The 16,976-nt window shown below is 48.2% G+C and overlaps 1 protein-coding gene across 6 annotated transcripts in view; it reads left to right on the forward strand.

Moving 5' to 3' along the window:
* The window catches only part of glis2b (GLIS family zinc finger 2b), an 87,203-nt gene extending 71,794 nt beyond the window's left edge, over positions 1 to 15,409 (forward strand). For 5 of the 6 annotated variants that reach the window (XM_087997879.1, XM_087997877.1, XM_043711461.2 and 2 more), the window contains 3 exons: positions 7,030 to 7,163; positions 7,794 to 7,912; positions 9,107 to 15,409. In XM_087997879.1, the coding sequence (XP_087854005.1) occupies positions 7,030 to 7,163; positions 7,794 to 7,912; positions 9,107 to 9,924 (1,071 nt within the window). In that variant the 3' untranslated portion in view covers positions 9,925 to 15,409. The remainder of the gene's footprint in view (positions 1 to 7,029; positions 7,164 to 7,793; positions 7,913 to 9,106) is intronic. The other variant, XM_043711460.2, reaches the window with a different exon arrangement.
* The last annotated feature ends 1,567 nt before the right edge of the window (positions 15,410 to 16,976 follow it).

Consider the following 16,976-nt stretch of genomic DNA (forward strand, 5'->3'; position numbering starts at 1 on the left):
GAGGGGAGTGCTACACTGTCAAAAGGTCAGTACTGAGGGAGCGCTGCATGGTGGAAGGGTCTGTACTGAGAGAGTGACGCACTGTCGAGAGGATCAGTACTGAGGGAGTGCTACACTGTGGAAGGGTCAGTACTGAGGGAGTGCTGCACTGTCAGAGGATCAGTACTGAGGGAGTGCTACACTGTGGAAGGGTCAGTACTGAGGGAGTGCTGCACTGTCAGAGGATCAGTACTGAGGGAGTGCTACACTGTGGAAGGGTCAGTACTGAGGGAGTGCTGCACTGTTAGAGGATCAGTACTGAGGAAGCACTGTTGAAGGGACAGTACTGAGAGAGCGTACACTGTTTGAGGGTCAGTACTGAGGGAATGCTGCACTGTCAGAGGCTCAGATCTGAGGGAGGGCTGTACTGTCAGAGGATCAGTATTGAGGGAGGACTGCACTGTCGGAGGGTCAGTACTGAGGGAGGGCTGCACTGTTGGAGAGTCAGTACTATGGGGTGCTGCACTGTCAGAGCATCAGTACTGAGGGGAGTGTTACACTGTCAAAGGGTCAGTACTGAGGGAGCGCTGCATTGTTAGAGGGTCAGTACTGAGGGAGGGCTACACTGTCGGAGGGTCAGTACTGAGGGAGCATGCACTGTCGAAACCTCAGATCTGAGGGAGGGCTGTACTGTCAGAGGATCAGTATTGAGGGAGCAATTCACTGTCAGAGGGTCAGTACTGAGAGAGCACTGCACTGTTGGAGGGTCAGGACTGTGGGAGTGCTGCACTATCAGAGGGTCAATATTGAGGGAGTGCTGCACCATTAGAGGATCAGTACTGAGGGAGCGCTGCACTCTCAGTCAGTACTGTGGGAGTGTTGTGTCAGAGGGTCATAACTGTGGGAGTGCTGCACTGTCAGAGGGTCAATATTGAGGGAGTGCTGCACTGTCTGAGGGTCAGTACCGAGGGAGTGTTGCACCGTTAGAGGATCAGTACTGAGGGAGCGCTGCACTGTCAGAGGATCAGTACAGAGGGAGTGCTGCACCGTTAGAGGATACGTACTGAGGGAGCGCTGCACCCTCGGTCAGTACTGTGGGAGTGCAATGTCAGAGGGTCAGGACTGTGGGAGTGCTGTACTGTCAGAGGGTCAATATTGAGGGAGTGCTGCACTGTCAGAAGGTCAGTACTGAGGGAGCGCTGCACTGTCGAAGGGTCAGTACTGAGAGTGCACAATGTCAGAGACTCAGTACTGAGGGAGTGCTGCACAGTTAGAGGGTCAGTACTGAGGGAGGGCTGCACTGTCAGAGGGTCAGTACTGAGGGAGCGCTGCACTGTCAGAGGATCAGTACTGAAGGAGTGTTGCAATGTTGGAGGGTCAGTACTGAGGGAGTGCTGCACTGTCAGAGGGTCAGTACTGAGGGAGCGCTGCACTGTCAGAGGGTCAGGACTGATGGAATGCTGCACAGTTAGAGGGTCAGTACTGAGGGAGTACTGCACTGTCAGAGGGTCAGTACTGAGGGAGCGCTGCACTGTCAGAGGGTCAGTACTGAGGGAGCATGTACATGTCAGAGGCTCAGATCTGAGGGAGGGCTGTACTGTCAGAGGATCAGTGTGAGGGAGCGCTGCACTGTTGGAGGGTCAGTACTGAGGGAGGGCTACACTGTCGGAGGGTCAGTACTATGGGCGTGCTGCACTGTCAGAGCATCAGTACTGAGGGCAGTGCTACACTGTCAAAGGGTCAGTACTGAGGGAGCATGCACTGTCGAAACCTCAGATCTGAGGGAGAGCTGTACTGTCAGAGGATCAGTATTGAGGGAGCAATGCACTGTCAGAGGGTCAGTACTGAGAAAGCGCTGCACTGTTGGAGGGTCAGGACTGTGGGAGTGCTGCATTGTCAGAGGATCAGTACTAAGGGAATGCTGCGTTGTCAGAGGATCAGTACTGAGGGCATGCTGCACTGTCAGAGGGTCAGTACTGTGGGAGTGCTTCACTGTCAGAGGATCAGTACTGAGGGCATGCTGCACTGTCAGAGGATCAGTACTGAGGGAGCGCTGCACTGTCAGAGGATCAGTACTGAGGGAGCGCTGCACTGTCAGAGGATCAGTACTGAGGGCATGCTGCACTGTCAGAGGATCAGTACTGAGGGAGCGCTGCATTGTCAGAGGATCAGTACTGAGGGAGCACTGCACTGTCAGAGGATCAGTACAGAGGGCATGCTGCACTGTCAGAGGATCAGTACTGAGGGAGCGCTGCACTGCCAGAGCGTCAGTACTGTGGGAGCGCTGCACCATCAGACGATCAGTACTGAGGACATGCTGCACTGTCAGAGGATTAGTACTAGGGAGTGCCGCATTGTCAGATGGTCAGTACTGAGGGAGCATTATGCTGTCGAGTGCCTGTACTGAGGGAGCACCGCTCTGTTGGAGGATAGTACTGAGGGAATGCTGCACTGTCAGATGGTCAGTACTGAGGAAGCACTACAATGTCAGAGGCCCAGTACTGAGGGAGCACTGCACCGTCAGTCAGTACTGAGGGAGTGCAGTGTTAGAAGGTCAGTACTGAGGGAGCGCTGCACTGTAGGTGGATTAGTACTGAGGGAGCGCTGCACTTCCAGAGGGTCAGTACTGTGGGAGCACAGCACAGTAGGTGGATCAGTACTGAGGGAGTGCTGCACTGCCAGAGGGTCAGTACTGTGGGAGCGCTGCACCGTCAGACGATCAGTACTGAGGACACGCTGCACTGTCAGAGGATTAGTACTAGGGAGTGCCGCATTGTCAGAGGGTCAGTACTGGGGGAGCATTGCACTGTCAGATGGTCAGTACTGAGGGAGCAGTGCACTGTCAGAGGGTCAGTACTGAGGGAGCAGTGCACTGTCAGAGGGTCAGTACTGAGGGAGCAGTGCACTGTCAGAGGGTCAGTACTGAGGGAGCAGTGCACTGTCAGAGGGTCAGTACTGAGGGAGCAGTGCACTGTCGGAGGGTCAGTATTGAGGAAGCACTGCACTGCACTGTCGGAAGGTCAGGACTGAGGAGGACTGTTGGTCAATACTGAGGGAGTGCAGTGTCAGAGGGTCAGTACTGAGGGAGCACTGCACTGTTAGAGGATTAGTACTGAGGGAGCACTGCACTGTCAAAGTATTAGGGAGTGCCGCATTGTCAGAGGGTCAGTACCGGGGAAACATTGCACTGTCAGATGGTCAGTACTGAGGGAGCATTACACTGTCAGAGGGCCAGTACTAATGGAGTGCTGCACTGTTGGAGGATCGGTACTGACGGAGCGCCGCACTTTTGGAGAGTCAGTACTGAGGGAGTGCCGCACTGTCGGTCAGTATTGAGGAAGTGCCGCACTGTCAGAGGGTCAGTACTGAGGGAACGCCGCACTGACGGAGGGTCAGTACTGAAGGAGTATTGCACTGTCGGTCAGTATTGAGGGAGCACCGCACTGTCGGAGGGTCAGTACTGAGGGAGTGCTGCACTGACGGAGGGTCAGTACTGAGGGAGCGCCACACTGTTGGAGGGTCAGTACTGAGGGAGCGCCGTACTGTCAGAGGGTCAGTACTGAGGGAGCGCGCACTGATGGAGGGTCAGTACTGAGGGAGTATTGCACTGTCGGTCAGTATTGAGGGAGCACCGCACTGTCGGAGGGTCAGTACTGAGGGAGTGCTGCACTGACGGAGGGTCAGTACTGAGGGAGTGCTGCACTGACGGAGGGTCAGTACTGAGGGAGTGCTGCACTGACGGAGGGTCAGTACTGAGGGAGCGCCACACTGTCAGAGGGTCAGTACTGAGGGAGCAGTGCACTGTCAGAGGGTCAGTACTGAGGGAGCAGTGCACTGTCGGAGGGTCAGTACTGAGGGAGCAGTGCACTGTCAGAGGGTCAGTACTGAGGAAGCACTGCACTGTCTGAAGGTCAGGACTGAGGAGGACTGCACTGTTGGTCAATACTGAGGGAGTGAAGTGTCAGAGGGTCAGTACTGAGGGAGCGCTGCACTGTCAGAGGTTCAGTACTGAGGGAGCACTGCACTGTTAGAGGATTAGTACTGAGGGAGCACTGCACTGTCAGAGGATTAGTATTAGGGAGTGCCGCATTGTCAGAGGGTCAGTACCGGGGAAACATTGCACTGTCAGATGGTCAGTACTGAGGGAGCATTACACTGTCAGAGGGCCAGTACTAATGGAGTGCTGCACTGTTGGAGGATCGGTACTGAGGGAGCGCCGCACTTTTGGAGAGTCAGTACTGAGGGAGTGCCGCACTGTCGGTCAGTATTGAGGAAGTGCCGCACTGTCAGAGGGTCAGTACTGAGGGAGCGCCGCACTGACGGAGGGTCAGTACTGAAGGAGTATTGCACTGTCGGTCAGTATTGAGGGAGCACCGCACTGTCGGAGGGTCAGTACTGAGGGAGTGCTGCACTGACAGAGGGTCAGTACTGAGGGAGCGCCACACTGTTGGAGGGTTAGTACTGAGGGAGCGCCGTACTGTCAGAGGGTCAGTACTGACGGAGCGCCGCACTGAGGGAGGGTCAGTACTGAGGGAGTATTGCACTGTCGGTCAGTATTGAGGGAGCACTGCACTGTCGGAGGGTCAGTACTGAGGGAGTGCTGCACTGACGGAGGGTCAGTACTGAGGGAGTGCTGCACTGACGGAGGGTCAGTACTGAGGGAGTGCCGTACTGTCAGAGGGTCAGTACTGAGGGAGCGCCGCACTGTTGGAGGGTCAGTACTGAGGGAGTGCTGCACTGACGGAGGGTCAGTACTGTGGGAGCGCTGCACTGTAGGTGGATCAGTACTGAGGGAGCGCTGCACTGCCAGAGGGTCAGTACTGTGGGAGCGCTGCACCGTCAGACGATCAGTACTGAGGACACGCTGCACTGTCAGAGGATTAGTACTAGGGAGTGCCGCATTGTCAGAGGATCAGTACTGAGGGAGCGCTGCACTGCCAGAGCGTCAGTACTGTGGGAGCGCTGCACCGTCAGACGATCAGTACTGAGGACACGCTGCACTGTCAGAGGATTAGTACTAGGGAGTGCCGCATTGTCAGAGGGTCAGTACTGGGGGAGCATTGCACTGTCAGATGGTCAGTACTGAGGGAGCATTACGCTGTCGAGTGCCTGTACTGAGGGAGCACCGCGCTGTTGGAGGATCAGTACTGAGGGAATGCTGCACTGTCAGAGGGTCAGTACTGAGGAAGCACTACAATGTCAGAGGCCCAGTACTGAGGGAGCACTGCACCGTCAGTCAGTACTGAGGGAGTGCAGTGTTAGAAGGTCAGTACTGAGGGAGCGCTGCACTGTAGGCGGATCAGTACTGAGGGAGCACTGCACTGTCAGAGGATCACAACTAGGGAGTGCTGCACTGTCAGAGGGTCAGTACTGAGGGAGTGCAGTGTTAGAAGGTCAGTACTGAGGGAGCGCTGCACTGTCAGTGGATCAGTACTGAGGGAGCACTGCACTGTCAGAGGATCAGAACTAGGGAGTGCTGCACTGTCAGAGGGTCAGTACTGAGGAAGCACTGCACTGTCAGTGGGTTAGTACTGAGGGAGCAGTGCACTGTCAGAGGGTCAGTACTGAGGGAGCGCCACACTGTCAGAGGGTCAGTACTGAGGGAGCAGTGCACTGTCAGAGGGTCAGTACTGAGGGAGCAGTGCACTGTCGGAGGGTCAGTACTGAGGGAGCAGTGCACTGTCAGAGGGTCAGTACTGAGGAAGCACTGCACTGTCGGAAGGTCAGGACTGAGGAGGACTGCACTGTTGGTCAATACTGAGGGAGTGCAGTGTCAGAGGGTCAGTACTGAGGGAGCGCTGCACTGTCAGAGGTTCAGTACTGAGGGAGCACTGCACTGTTAGAGGATTAGTACTGAGGGAGCACTGCACTGTCAGAGGATTAGTATTAGGGAGTGCCGCATTGTCAGAGGGTCAGTACCGGGGAAACATTGCACTGTCAGATGGTCAGTACTGAGGGAGCATTACACTGTCAGAGGGCCAGTACTGATGGAGTGCTGCACTGTTGGAGGATCGGTACTGAGGGAGCGCCGCACTTTTGGAGAGTCAGTACTGAGGGAGTGCTGCACTGTCGGTCAGTATTGAGGAAGTGCCGCACTGTCAGAGGGTCAGTACTGAGGGAGTATTGCACTGTCGGTCAGTATTGAGGGAGCACCGCACTGACGGAGGGTCAGTACTGAGGGAGCGCCACACTGTTGGAGGGTCAGTACTGAGGGAGCGCCGTACTGTCAGAGGGTCAGTACTGAGGGAGCGCCGCACTGAGGGAGGGTCAGTACTGAGGGAGTATTGCACTGTCGGTCAGTATTGAGGGAGCACTGCACTGTCGGAGGGTCAGTACTGAGGGAGTGCTGCACTGACGGAGGGTCAGTACTGAGGGAGTGCTGCACTGACGGAGGGTCAGTACTGAGGGAGCGCCACACTGTTGGAGGGTCAGTACTGAGGGAGCGCCGTACTGTCAGAGGGTCAGTACTGAGGGAGCGCCGCACTGAAGGAGGGTCAGTACTGAGGGAGTATTGCACTGTCGGTCAGTATTGAGGGAGCACCGCACTGTCGGAGGGTCAGTACTGAGGGAGTGCTGCACTGTCGGTCAGTATTGAGGGATTGCTGAACTCTCTGAAGGGCAGTGCTAATGGAGCACTGCACTGTTGTAGGATCAATAATGAGGAAACATTGCTCTGTAAAGAAAGTTTATCTGAGGCCTCTTCAGTTGTCTCAGTTAGAAGCAAAGATTTTACAGCACTTTTTATAGAATGGGGGGAGGGGGAGGTATTCTCTCCAATTTGCTGGCCAGTGTTTATCTGTTGGCCAACATTACTAAAATAGAATTTCACAGTTTTACTGTTGTTTGTGCGAGCTTGCTGTGCATGCTTGGGTCACTTTTTTCCTACATTACCCTAATGATAACACTTTAAAAGTGCTTTGTGATATCCTGAGTTTGTGAAAGGTGCTATAAAAATGCAAGTCTACAATTTTTCTTCTGACGCTGGCGAACTGTATGGGTTATGAAAGGAGCTGTGGCCTCTCACTCCTGTGGTGACCTCTTGCCTTGCAGTGTAACCAGCTCTTTGAATCACTCCAGGATCTGGTGGACCATGTGAATGACTTTCATGTAAAACCAGAGAAGGAGACCGGTTACTGTTGCCACTGGGAAGGCTGTGCTCGGAGAGGAAAGGGATTTAATGCCAGGTACGTGAAACTCCTTACTACTGTTTGTGGCCCTGATTTGTTACACTATTGTTTGCGGATCTAAATTGATTCAAGTTCATCCAATTTCCTTTTCTACTGTGACTGTTTCTTTCACATCCTTTAATTCCCACTGGGGGCAGTCCTCCCTCTGGTCTCAGATGCCCAGTTGACCTCACCACTTGGTCCCAGAAATAACAACAAACGAAGGGTCTTTCGTAGAGTGGAAGACAGGCACAGTTACATCACAAAAGACACGGTGGAGCAAGGCAAAGCAGAAGGATTTAACAACAAGTAATTAAATAAAGGATAGGTCAAGACAAGATGTAAATGGCTACAGCAGACCAGCAGAGAGGGAGGAAAGCATGGGAAATGTGGAAAAGAGCTAGAAATTCGCAATGTCTGCGAATGTGGCAGACTGTTTTAGTTCAGATTTCAGCATCTACAGTATTGTCCTTAATCTTGTAGTTTACTTCCGAGCTGATTGATGCTTCTGTTTAGAGATTGTTTTGTTAAAGTTGCAGCCCTATTCTCTTTCACTGGGCTGTGTGTGTCCACAGTCTGCATTGTTGCAGTGATGTTTCTACAATGGTTTACCTCTCTGTCTGACTGACTGTCTCCATTGACGTTTAGGTACAAGATGTTGATTCACATCCGAACTCACACCAACGAGAAGCCCCATCGCTGCCCGACCTGTAACAAGAGCTTCTCTCGCCTGGAGAACCTCAAAATACATAACCGATCGCACACAGGTAACAGTGGGCTGGGGCATGGGGGGGGGTGGGGTCACAGGTAACAGTGGGCTGGGGCACGGGGGCGGGGTCACAGGTAACAGTGGGCTGGGGCACGGAGGGGGGGTGGGGTCACAGGTAACAGTGGGCTGGGGCACGGAGGGGGGGTGGGGTCACAGGTAACAGTGGGCTGGGGCATGGAGGGGGATGGGGTCACAGGTAACAGTGGGTTGGGGCACGGGGGGGTGGGGTCACAGGTAAAGTGGGCTGGGGCACGGAGGGGGGTGGGGTCACAGGTAACAGTGGGCTGGGGCATGGAGGGAGGTGGGGTCACAGGTAACAGTGGGCTGGGGCACGGGGGGGCGAGGTCACAGCTAACATTGAGGTCAGGCTTGGTTGACGGGGGTGGGGGGGGGCGGTTGTGTGGTGGAAAGAGGTAATACAGGTGATAGTGGGCCAGGATGGGGTCTGCGCAGTTAATACAGGTAAGAGTGTACCAGGATGGGTGTAGGACATAGATACGAGAAGACCAGGTGAGAGTTGACCAGGATGGTCAAGGGGTATCATAGGTAAGATCAGATTAGGACAGGGGCGTCTACCTAGAATGGACTGGGAAAGGGGCAGTGAGGATGGGGGTGGGTAAGAGTGGACCTGGAGAATAGTTGTTTTCGGTAAATGTTCATCTGGGGAGGGTTTGGAGGTCATGGGTAAGAGTATGTCCATGAGGGCACTGTGTCCTTGGGTTGTTAGATCACTGGGCCAGACCCCAGCCTATGATTGTCACTGGGGTTTGTACACCGGTTTGGAGTGCGATTGCAGAAGGTCACTGATGGGGCTCAGAGCAGGGGCAGGGTACCATACGTATAGAGTGGGTCTGAGAAGATGGTCACAGATAAGGTATCTTCACAATCTCCAGTTCCTGTGGGGTCTTGTTATTCTTCTCTGAAGCCTCTTCAGGGTTTGTTTGGTTTCTTTTGTCATGGTAGCTAAGATTGCAGAACTTTATCAAAGCGAAGGGAAGGATTATAGGATTAAACCCTCGCTGGGACTTGGTAGTACAGAACATGCTTTGAAACAGTGGCTTTGATTTGTGTTCCTAGATTTTGTATTCTGGGTTTAATGTTGAACAGTTGTTGTTAGCTTGGATCTTGTTACCTAGGTGCATGTGATTTCTCATATTCCAGTGGCTGAATATTCCCTGTCCCTCTCTCCCAGGTGAGAAGCCCTACATCTGTCCTTATGAAGGCTGCAATAAACGATACTCCAACTCCAGTGACCGATTCAAACACACCCGGACACATTACGTGGACAAACCATATTACTGCAAAATGCCTGGCTGCCACAAGAGGTACACAGATCCCAGCTCCCTCCGCAAGCATATCAAAGCTCACGGCCACTTTGTGTCCCCAGAACAACAAGGAATGCTGAAAATTCGACCGTCAACCAAGAATCCAGTACCATCAGAAATGCCTTACTTAAATGGGACACAGATTATAATTCCCAATCCAGCTGCCATCTTTGGAAATCATCCCCTCCAGGCATTGGGAACCTCACTGCCAATTCCAATACACCCTACACCTCTGGACCTCAGCCCGTTGACGTGCAGCACTGTTGGATCTGCTGCAATCACAGCCATTCCTAGCTCTGTCATTTCCCTCAATAGCACTCCAATAAATTTAACCAAGACATCTTTAATGGCATCACCATTTTCGGCAAGTACCCTTGGACTTCCACTGATGTCTTTGGTGGCCGGGTCTCATGGCAACCTTGGAAGACTGTCAGCATCAAAAGGGAAAGCAGCAGGTTGTAGGAAACGGGATGGGACAGTCAAGAATCATCCTTCAGACAAAGAGTTACAGGAGAGGGTTGAGGCTCGACTAAGGCCAACAACAGAAAGCCTCTCAATGCTCCCAGGAGCTGTGATAGACTTGTCAAGTGGCATTAACACCGTTCCTGCTGCTGACTCTCTGCCTCCTGGCTGGGTGGTCATTCCTCCAGGGTCAGTATTGCTCAAACCAGCTGTTGTAAACTGAATTCAGTCAAGCCACTACTGCAGTGGTATTCACTGACAGACACAATGAATCGACCAAGCCTTGGTTTGACATGTTTGAACTGAGATTAAACAAAAGACAAGATATTTTACCAAACTTGCGCTTTGTCGATGGAAGCATTGACCAATTTTATTTTAGTCTTCAGACCAGAAGTGGATGATGGAGATTGACGCGTTGAAATCTCAAGGTAGCAAGTGCAGGTTTCACTCCAGGGAAAGATGCTTAGCATCTCATTGCCTAGTCCTTCCCAATGCAAGTCCTATTGAAACGAAGATTCGAAGCTAGCATAAGGCTGAAAAATAATCAGCTCTCGATTATGTGTTGTCGAAGAGGTGACACTAATTATAAATGGGGGCACTTCTCAGCTCCTCTGGGAGCTTAGGAATGTTACCTTGCATTACTTTAAGCATCAAGGGTCTTTTTGTTATGTACCAAATTATTGAGATAGATCAGAACATTTAACAATAATGAGAGCAAAATAAGAAATCTGTCAACAGATGAGGCTTAAGACTGTAGTCAATATGGCTTAGACAATTTCAGATCAATTCCAGTGATGAGAATGAATGGATTTGGCACCTGATCAGCAATTAGGGTCCGGGGAGGGGGGGAGGGGGGGAGCCTGTGGGGTGGTTAGGAGCAATAGTGCACATGACAGTAAACATCAGAACTCATGATCCAGCTAATCAACTTGTTCCACAGAGAAGCACTTTGCATTGTAATCAACCCAGTCAAGTGGGATTTCTTAGGAATACTGTTCATTCAGCCGACTTATCGAAAGGCTTGGTAAACATCAGCATAATTATCAACATTTCACCAAGAATTGAAGCTGTAATTTTTTTTTGTCCAATTCTTTCCCTCTTACAAGGTTTGAAGAAATTATTTACCTTGGGACATATATTATGAGCATTAAAAAATTAGACAAATATCTTTGAAAATTACATGTATGCAGTTTATATAAAGATCCACACAAAGTAAATATTCACATAAAAGTGAATTCCATGACATTATGTACTAAGTCAAATACTAAAAAAAGGGTATTTGGAGCAGTGTGACAGGCAATGTGCACAAGAAACAGTGATAGTTACAGGAAGTATAGGCTATATGCACGATTATTAATATATATTATTGATATATATAAGAATCTCCTTTATTAGTTATTTAAGATGTAGGTGCCTATGTGAATTGAGATTGTCATTGATAGAGATTTGCTCACGGTATTTGCCATTTCTGCAGTCATTCCTTCCAGAGCTTTTTCCCCTGGAATTGTACGGTACTGGAGACCATTCAACTCATTATGACTATGCACCTTTTTTTGCTCGTGCATTCTGAAGCTCTCCCACAAGCCTATACTGACATCGTTGTTGTATATCAATCCCAAACAAATGTCACTGACCTACTTTCTCTCCACAACCTTCTATTGCAACAGTCTTCTATTGCTGCTAGCGTTGAATGTTTGTGTTGCTGTTGAATGTCCGACATGAGCCATGAAGGTCACTGGGAATGAATATTTTCACAGGAATTTTTTAAAGGGTTCAAACATAGAGCATTGAACAGTGCAACACAGTACAGGCCCTTCGGCCTTCGATGTTGTGCCAATCTTTTATCCTACACTAAGATCAAACTAACCAATATTTTACTATCATCCATGTACCTATTCAAGAGTTGCTTAAATGTCCGTAATGTATTTGACTCTACTACCACTGCTGGCAGTGCATTCCATGCATCCACCACTCTCTGTGTAAAGAACCGACCTCTGACATCTCCCCTAAACCTTCCTCCAATCACCTTAAAATTATGCCCCTTGCGATAGCCATTTCTGCCCTGGGAAAAAGTCTCTGGCTATCGACTCTATGATTTGGAGGAGCTGGTGTTGGACTGGGGTGGGCAAAGTTAAAAATGACACAACACCAGGTTATAGTCCAACAGGTTTATTTTGGAGCACTAGCTTTCAAAGCGCTGCTTCTTCACCAAGTGGTTGTGGCAACTTTGAGGGATCTGTGGAGGTGGACACCAAGATCCCTTTGTTCCTTCACACTGCCAAGAATCCTGCCTTTAACCCTGTAATCCTCATTCAAATTTAGTCTTCCAAAATGAATCACTTCACACTTTTCCAGGTTGAACTCCATCTGCCATTTCTCAGCCCAGCTATGCATCCTGTCAATCTCCCATTGCAACCTACAACAACCCACCACACTATTCACAACTCCACCAACCTTTGTGTCATCGGCAAATTTACTGACCCACCCTTCCACTTCCTCATCCAAGTCATTTATAAAAATCAGAAAGAGCAGAGGGCGCAGAACAGATCCCAGCAGCCACCGAGCTCCAGGCTGAATACATTCTATCTACTATCGCCCTCTGTCCACTATGGGCCAGCCAATTCTGTATCCAGAAAGCCAGATTTCCCTGTATCCCAGGCATCATTTTCTGAATGAACCTACCATGGGGAACCTTATCAAACACCTTGCTAAAATCCAAATACACCACATCCACTGCTCTACCTTCATCAATGTGTTTTGACACATCCTCAAATAATTCAATAAGGCTTATGAGGCATGGCCTGCCCCTCACAAAGCCATGCTGACTTTCTCTAATCAAAACTATGGTTTTCCAAATAATCATAAATCCTGTCTCTCAGAATCCTCTCCAATAATTTGCCACCACCAATGTAAGACTGATTGATCTGTAATTCCCAGGGTTATCCCTATTCCCTTTCTTGAACAAGGAAATAACATTTGCCACCCTCCAATCATCTGGCACCATTCCAGTGGACAGTGAGGACATAAAGATCATCACCAAAGGTGCAGCAATCTCTTCCCTTGCTTCCCGTAGTAACCTTGGGTATATCCCATCTAGCCCAGGGGACTTATCTATTTTCACGGTTTTCAAATTTTCCAGCACATTCTCCTCCTTAACATCAACCTGTTCGAGCATATCAGCCCGTTTCATGCTGTCCTCACAAATGACAAGGTCCCTCTCACAAGTGAATACTGAAGCAAAGTATTCATTAAGGACATCATCTCCCTCCTTCGACTCCAGGGACAAGTTCCCTCCACTATCCCTGATCAGCCCTACCCTCACTCCAGCCACTCTCTTGTTCCTCACATAAGTGCAGAACATCTGTTTCAAAGTTGTGTCTTTCTGAAAATCTAACTCCAGTTTACAACACAAATCCATTCAGGTTCAATTCCTAGCACAATACAACAATTTAAAGGTAAATACTGAACGAAAAAAAATCTCTAAGTGGACTTTTTGTAATCTTGCATTAATTTTCAATCAGCAAAGTAATCCCACTGCTGTATTCCCTTTCCATATTGGTATCAATCCAAACTAATCTGCTGTTCCAGTATCACTATCTTTTTTGGTTTCAAACAGTTATTCAACTTTTTCACCACCCCGTCACTGCCATCACTAAGCATTGATGTGGACATGCTGGTGTTGGACTGGGGTGGACAAAGCCAGAAATCACATGATGCCAGGTTATAGTCCAACAGATTTATTTGAAATCACAAGCTTTCGGACTTTGTCAGGTGAAGTCTGTCTTAACCTGGCAAAGTGGCTGCGCTCGAAAAGCTTTTGTTGTCAAATAAACCTGTTGGACTATAATCTAATGTCGTGTGTTTTCTGACTTTATCACTAAGTATCGTCACATTTGATGAATCAGTTATTAGGTGGATAGGAATGAGCTGTTCAGAGACTGTAGAGTCAAAATGTATGGTGCTGGAAAAGCACAGCAGGTTAGGCAGCATCCAAGGAGCAGGAGGGTCGACATTTTGGGCAGACGCCCTTCATCAGGAATGCTCCTGCTCCTTGGATGCTGCCTGACCTGCTGTGCTTTCCAGCTCCACACTTTTAGACTCTGATCTCAAGATCTGCAGTCTTTGCTTTCTCTTCATCTCTGAACAGGTCAGTGACATGCTGCTTTTATATTTTGCAAACAGAACTGCTCCTACAACTTTTAAATGGTACATGATTTTCTTTGACTATTTTAGTGAACTCTTATTCTGTTTTTTGTTGAAGCTAGCTGCTAAGTAGGACAATAGGATTCACTTGAATTTATCATTATAAAATCAAAAAATCTTTGACACGTGTTATTTTTACATTAGTTCCCATTCAATATCATTCTGACCTCAAAGGTATTTTCAATTTAACTACTGTACTCACCACTAGCAACTATGCCCTTTAGCTCCAAAAACCCTCCTCTGCATTTCTCTCTCTGATCTCCCCTGAACTTATTTAAGACACTCTTTAAAATCTACCTCTTTGACCAAGTTTTTAGTCATCTGCCCTATTTTGACAATGGCTCCTGTAAAGTGCCATGAGACTATATTATGGATGCTATATAAATGTAAGTTGTTGTCATACACCAGTGCATTCCAGTGGAGTAACTTTTAAATTTGGGTCTGTAAATATGAGCTGTTCTCATTGAGAACCAAGAGATCACGTATACCCAGACATCACAATAATAAAGCTTCTCAAAAGCAAACAGATTAGAGTCACCATGTAGGACTCATGTGGCTGACTGGAATGTGACAGTGTGAAGTTATGTAGTAACTATCTTTAAACCACCATCGCTTTATCTAAACATTCACATCAACTAAGTCAATGGGATGGCTACCAAGAACTGTCACCTTGATACACAGCTCATCTTATTATACAGTTTACTTACAATCCAGTAGAAAATAGCCCCTGGATGAAGGACATTTTCAATAAAAGTACAGCGAGGCTACTCAGTTTAGTAGCTAATTACACTAGAGCACAAAGGAAACTGTGAGAACCAGTGGCAATAGGAGGTTTACGCCTAATCCATCAATACTGTTACATCATGACAACCATTGGTGGACAACAGCACAATGAAGACCCATGGCAAAGAGCATCACTCAACTCAATAGCATTCCAGTATAATCCAACTCTGCTTCCATGTTGGTGGAAGACAAGATCAGTTTGTTGCAAGGTGTGTATGTGACAAAGCATACATTGTGTGTGCAGCTTGCCAAGCCATTTGTAAACCTCTGTTTGTTTATATGTAGTTTATTAATTTTATTATGTGCAAGACAAAGAAACAATTATCTTTCTGCAGGCTGCGCAATGTTAGCTGCTGTTGACTGGCCGGAGATTCCAGTAGGTCTGGATTTTTCTCTTTCTCCCCTCATAGTATTAATAAGCTAAATGATATTGGATTAAGCTTTGTTCAAGGTCAGCTGTACAGTATGTGAACTATCGAACAAGGTCCATTTGGGCCTGGATCAGATTACTGCACATTCCACATTTGCGCAACAGTATTTTGAACATGTTGCAAGTGCCTTTTTACACTAGAAAATAAGTAGGTGTGGCTGTCCTGATGGACACACACTGAGTAGCATTAGTTGTTAAGGCTCAAGCTGATGCCATGTACTGAAGTCCTCTTAACAGAGGAACATTACAAAATTTGAGGAAAATCATCAATAAAGTTTAATTTGTTAACTTACTGTGTTCTAAGATGGTTTCTTTCTTTCTTTCTGTCTAACATTTTACTGCCTGTCAGCCTGTAGCCATTGAGTGTCTCAGGGGTCCGTTCCAAAGGCATGATACAGAAAATAGCAATGGTCATTGTTCATGTGGGTGGAGTTATTCAACAGGTTATGCAGCACCAGTCACATCCTTAGTACATTGCAAAGGGATATATGTTATTGCACACCTCTGGAGCAGGCGAGATTTGAATCTACGCTTCCTGGTCCAGAGGTCAGGACACTATAACTGTTATAAGAGTCCCACATAGCAATGTGATTCCCAGCTAATTAATGACTGAGCTTCAGAAAGTAATTAGCATGGGAAATATTTCAGCCAATTGCAAATAGCAAGGACCTTTAAATAGTAATGGGATAAATGAACAGATATCAGGTTAAAAATGGGAAACAGTAGAGTGCCTCACACTCGATGACCAGGTTTTAAACCTCAATAGTGAGACAGCAATGCTGCCAAAAGTCCAGTTTCTGCTTTAACTTGGTGATATGCACCTCCCAGGTTTTTGCACACATCTTGGCCCCTCTGAACCTCATGCCCAGCACCTTCAGGTAATCTATCCTGACAGCGAAGGTGATCAAGGATTCGTTGGCCCAGTTCCAAAGGAACATGGCCTCACTCTTGTCTACTAAGGCCAGTTCAAACTGGTTGCAGATGATTATGAGTCTGTGCACACTGACAGAAAACGGTGACATCATCTACGTACAGGAAGGCTTTGAAATACGGGCCTCTGCTGCCTGGAATAGTCACCCCTTTCAGGCTCACATTGTTACTGATGGACTTGGCGAAAGTGTAACCTTGGCCCTCTGCAGATTGGGCCAAGTATCTGCCTTCCACTCTGTAAGATTCTATGATTTCCTGTGCAGCACTCCGATTGAGATTACTGAGGGAGCAGTACATAAGATAAAGCTTCTTTCTCTCCAACAAGGCAACTTTCCAATTGTGCCTTCCTCCTGGCTCTGTAAAGGGTCTCAACAAGCAACTGAAAAATGTATCCTGATAAATTCAGGGCTGCCAGACAGGGAGTACCTCAGACTCAACCTGCATTTACATTGGCCACGAAACAGAAGAAAATGGAAAGAATTAAGAGAAAGAGGCAACAATAATAATCTCAAGGATTAGATAACTGAACAGTGAAGAGAGGCTGATGAAGCTTTAAATTATTTTAATTGAAAGACTGATTAATGGAAGGATGCAATTTAAGATTTGAGAGATGTAGAGATTTGGGAATGGGCATCTTGGGAGATTATTCTGTGAAAAATTAAAGATTGAAATAGACAAGTGCAAATTGAGAAAATAAGAACTAATGTTGAAGAACTGCTTATTCACTAAAGGAGCAGTTGCTTCGTAGAGGAGACTGCCATCTAGTGTAGTGGACACTGGCTTAGGGACTGATAACACTCAGTGCCAGTCATTTCCAGACATTGTATTTAAATAAACTGTCCAACCTCTTCCACTTTACTGAGTCATCAACATTATTTCAACACGCATTTATTTTCCAGAGTACTTCACAACAATTTGACACAGCCACA

The sequence above is a fragment of the Chiloscyllium plagiosum genome, unplaced genomic scaffold (assembly GCF_037043375.1).
Source record: "Chiloscyllium plagiosum isolate Xiang-an unplaced genomic scaffold, Cpla_swu_hap1 HiC_scaffold_20, whole genome shotgun sequence".
NCBI classification, from domain to species: Eukaryota; Metazoa; Chordata; class Chondrichthyes; order Orectolobiformes; family Hemiscylliidae; genus Chiloscyllium; species Chiloscyllium plagiosum.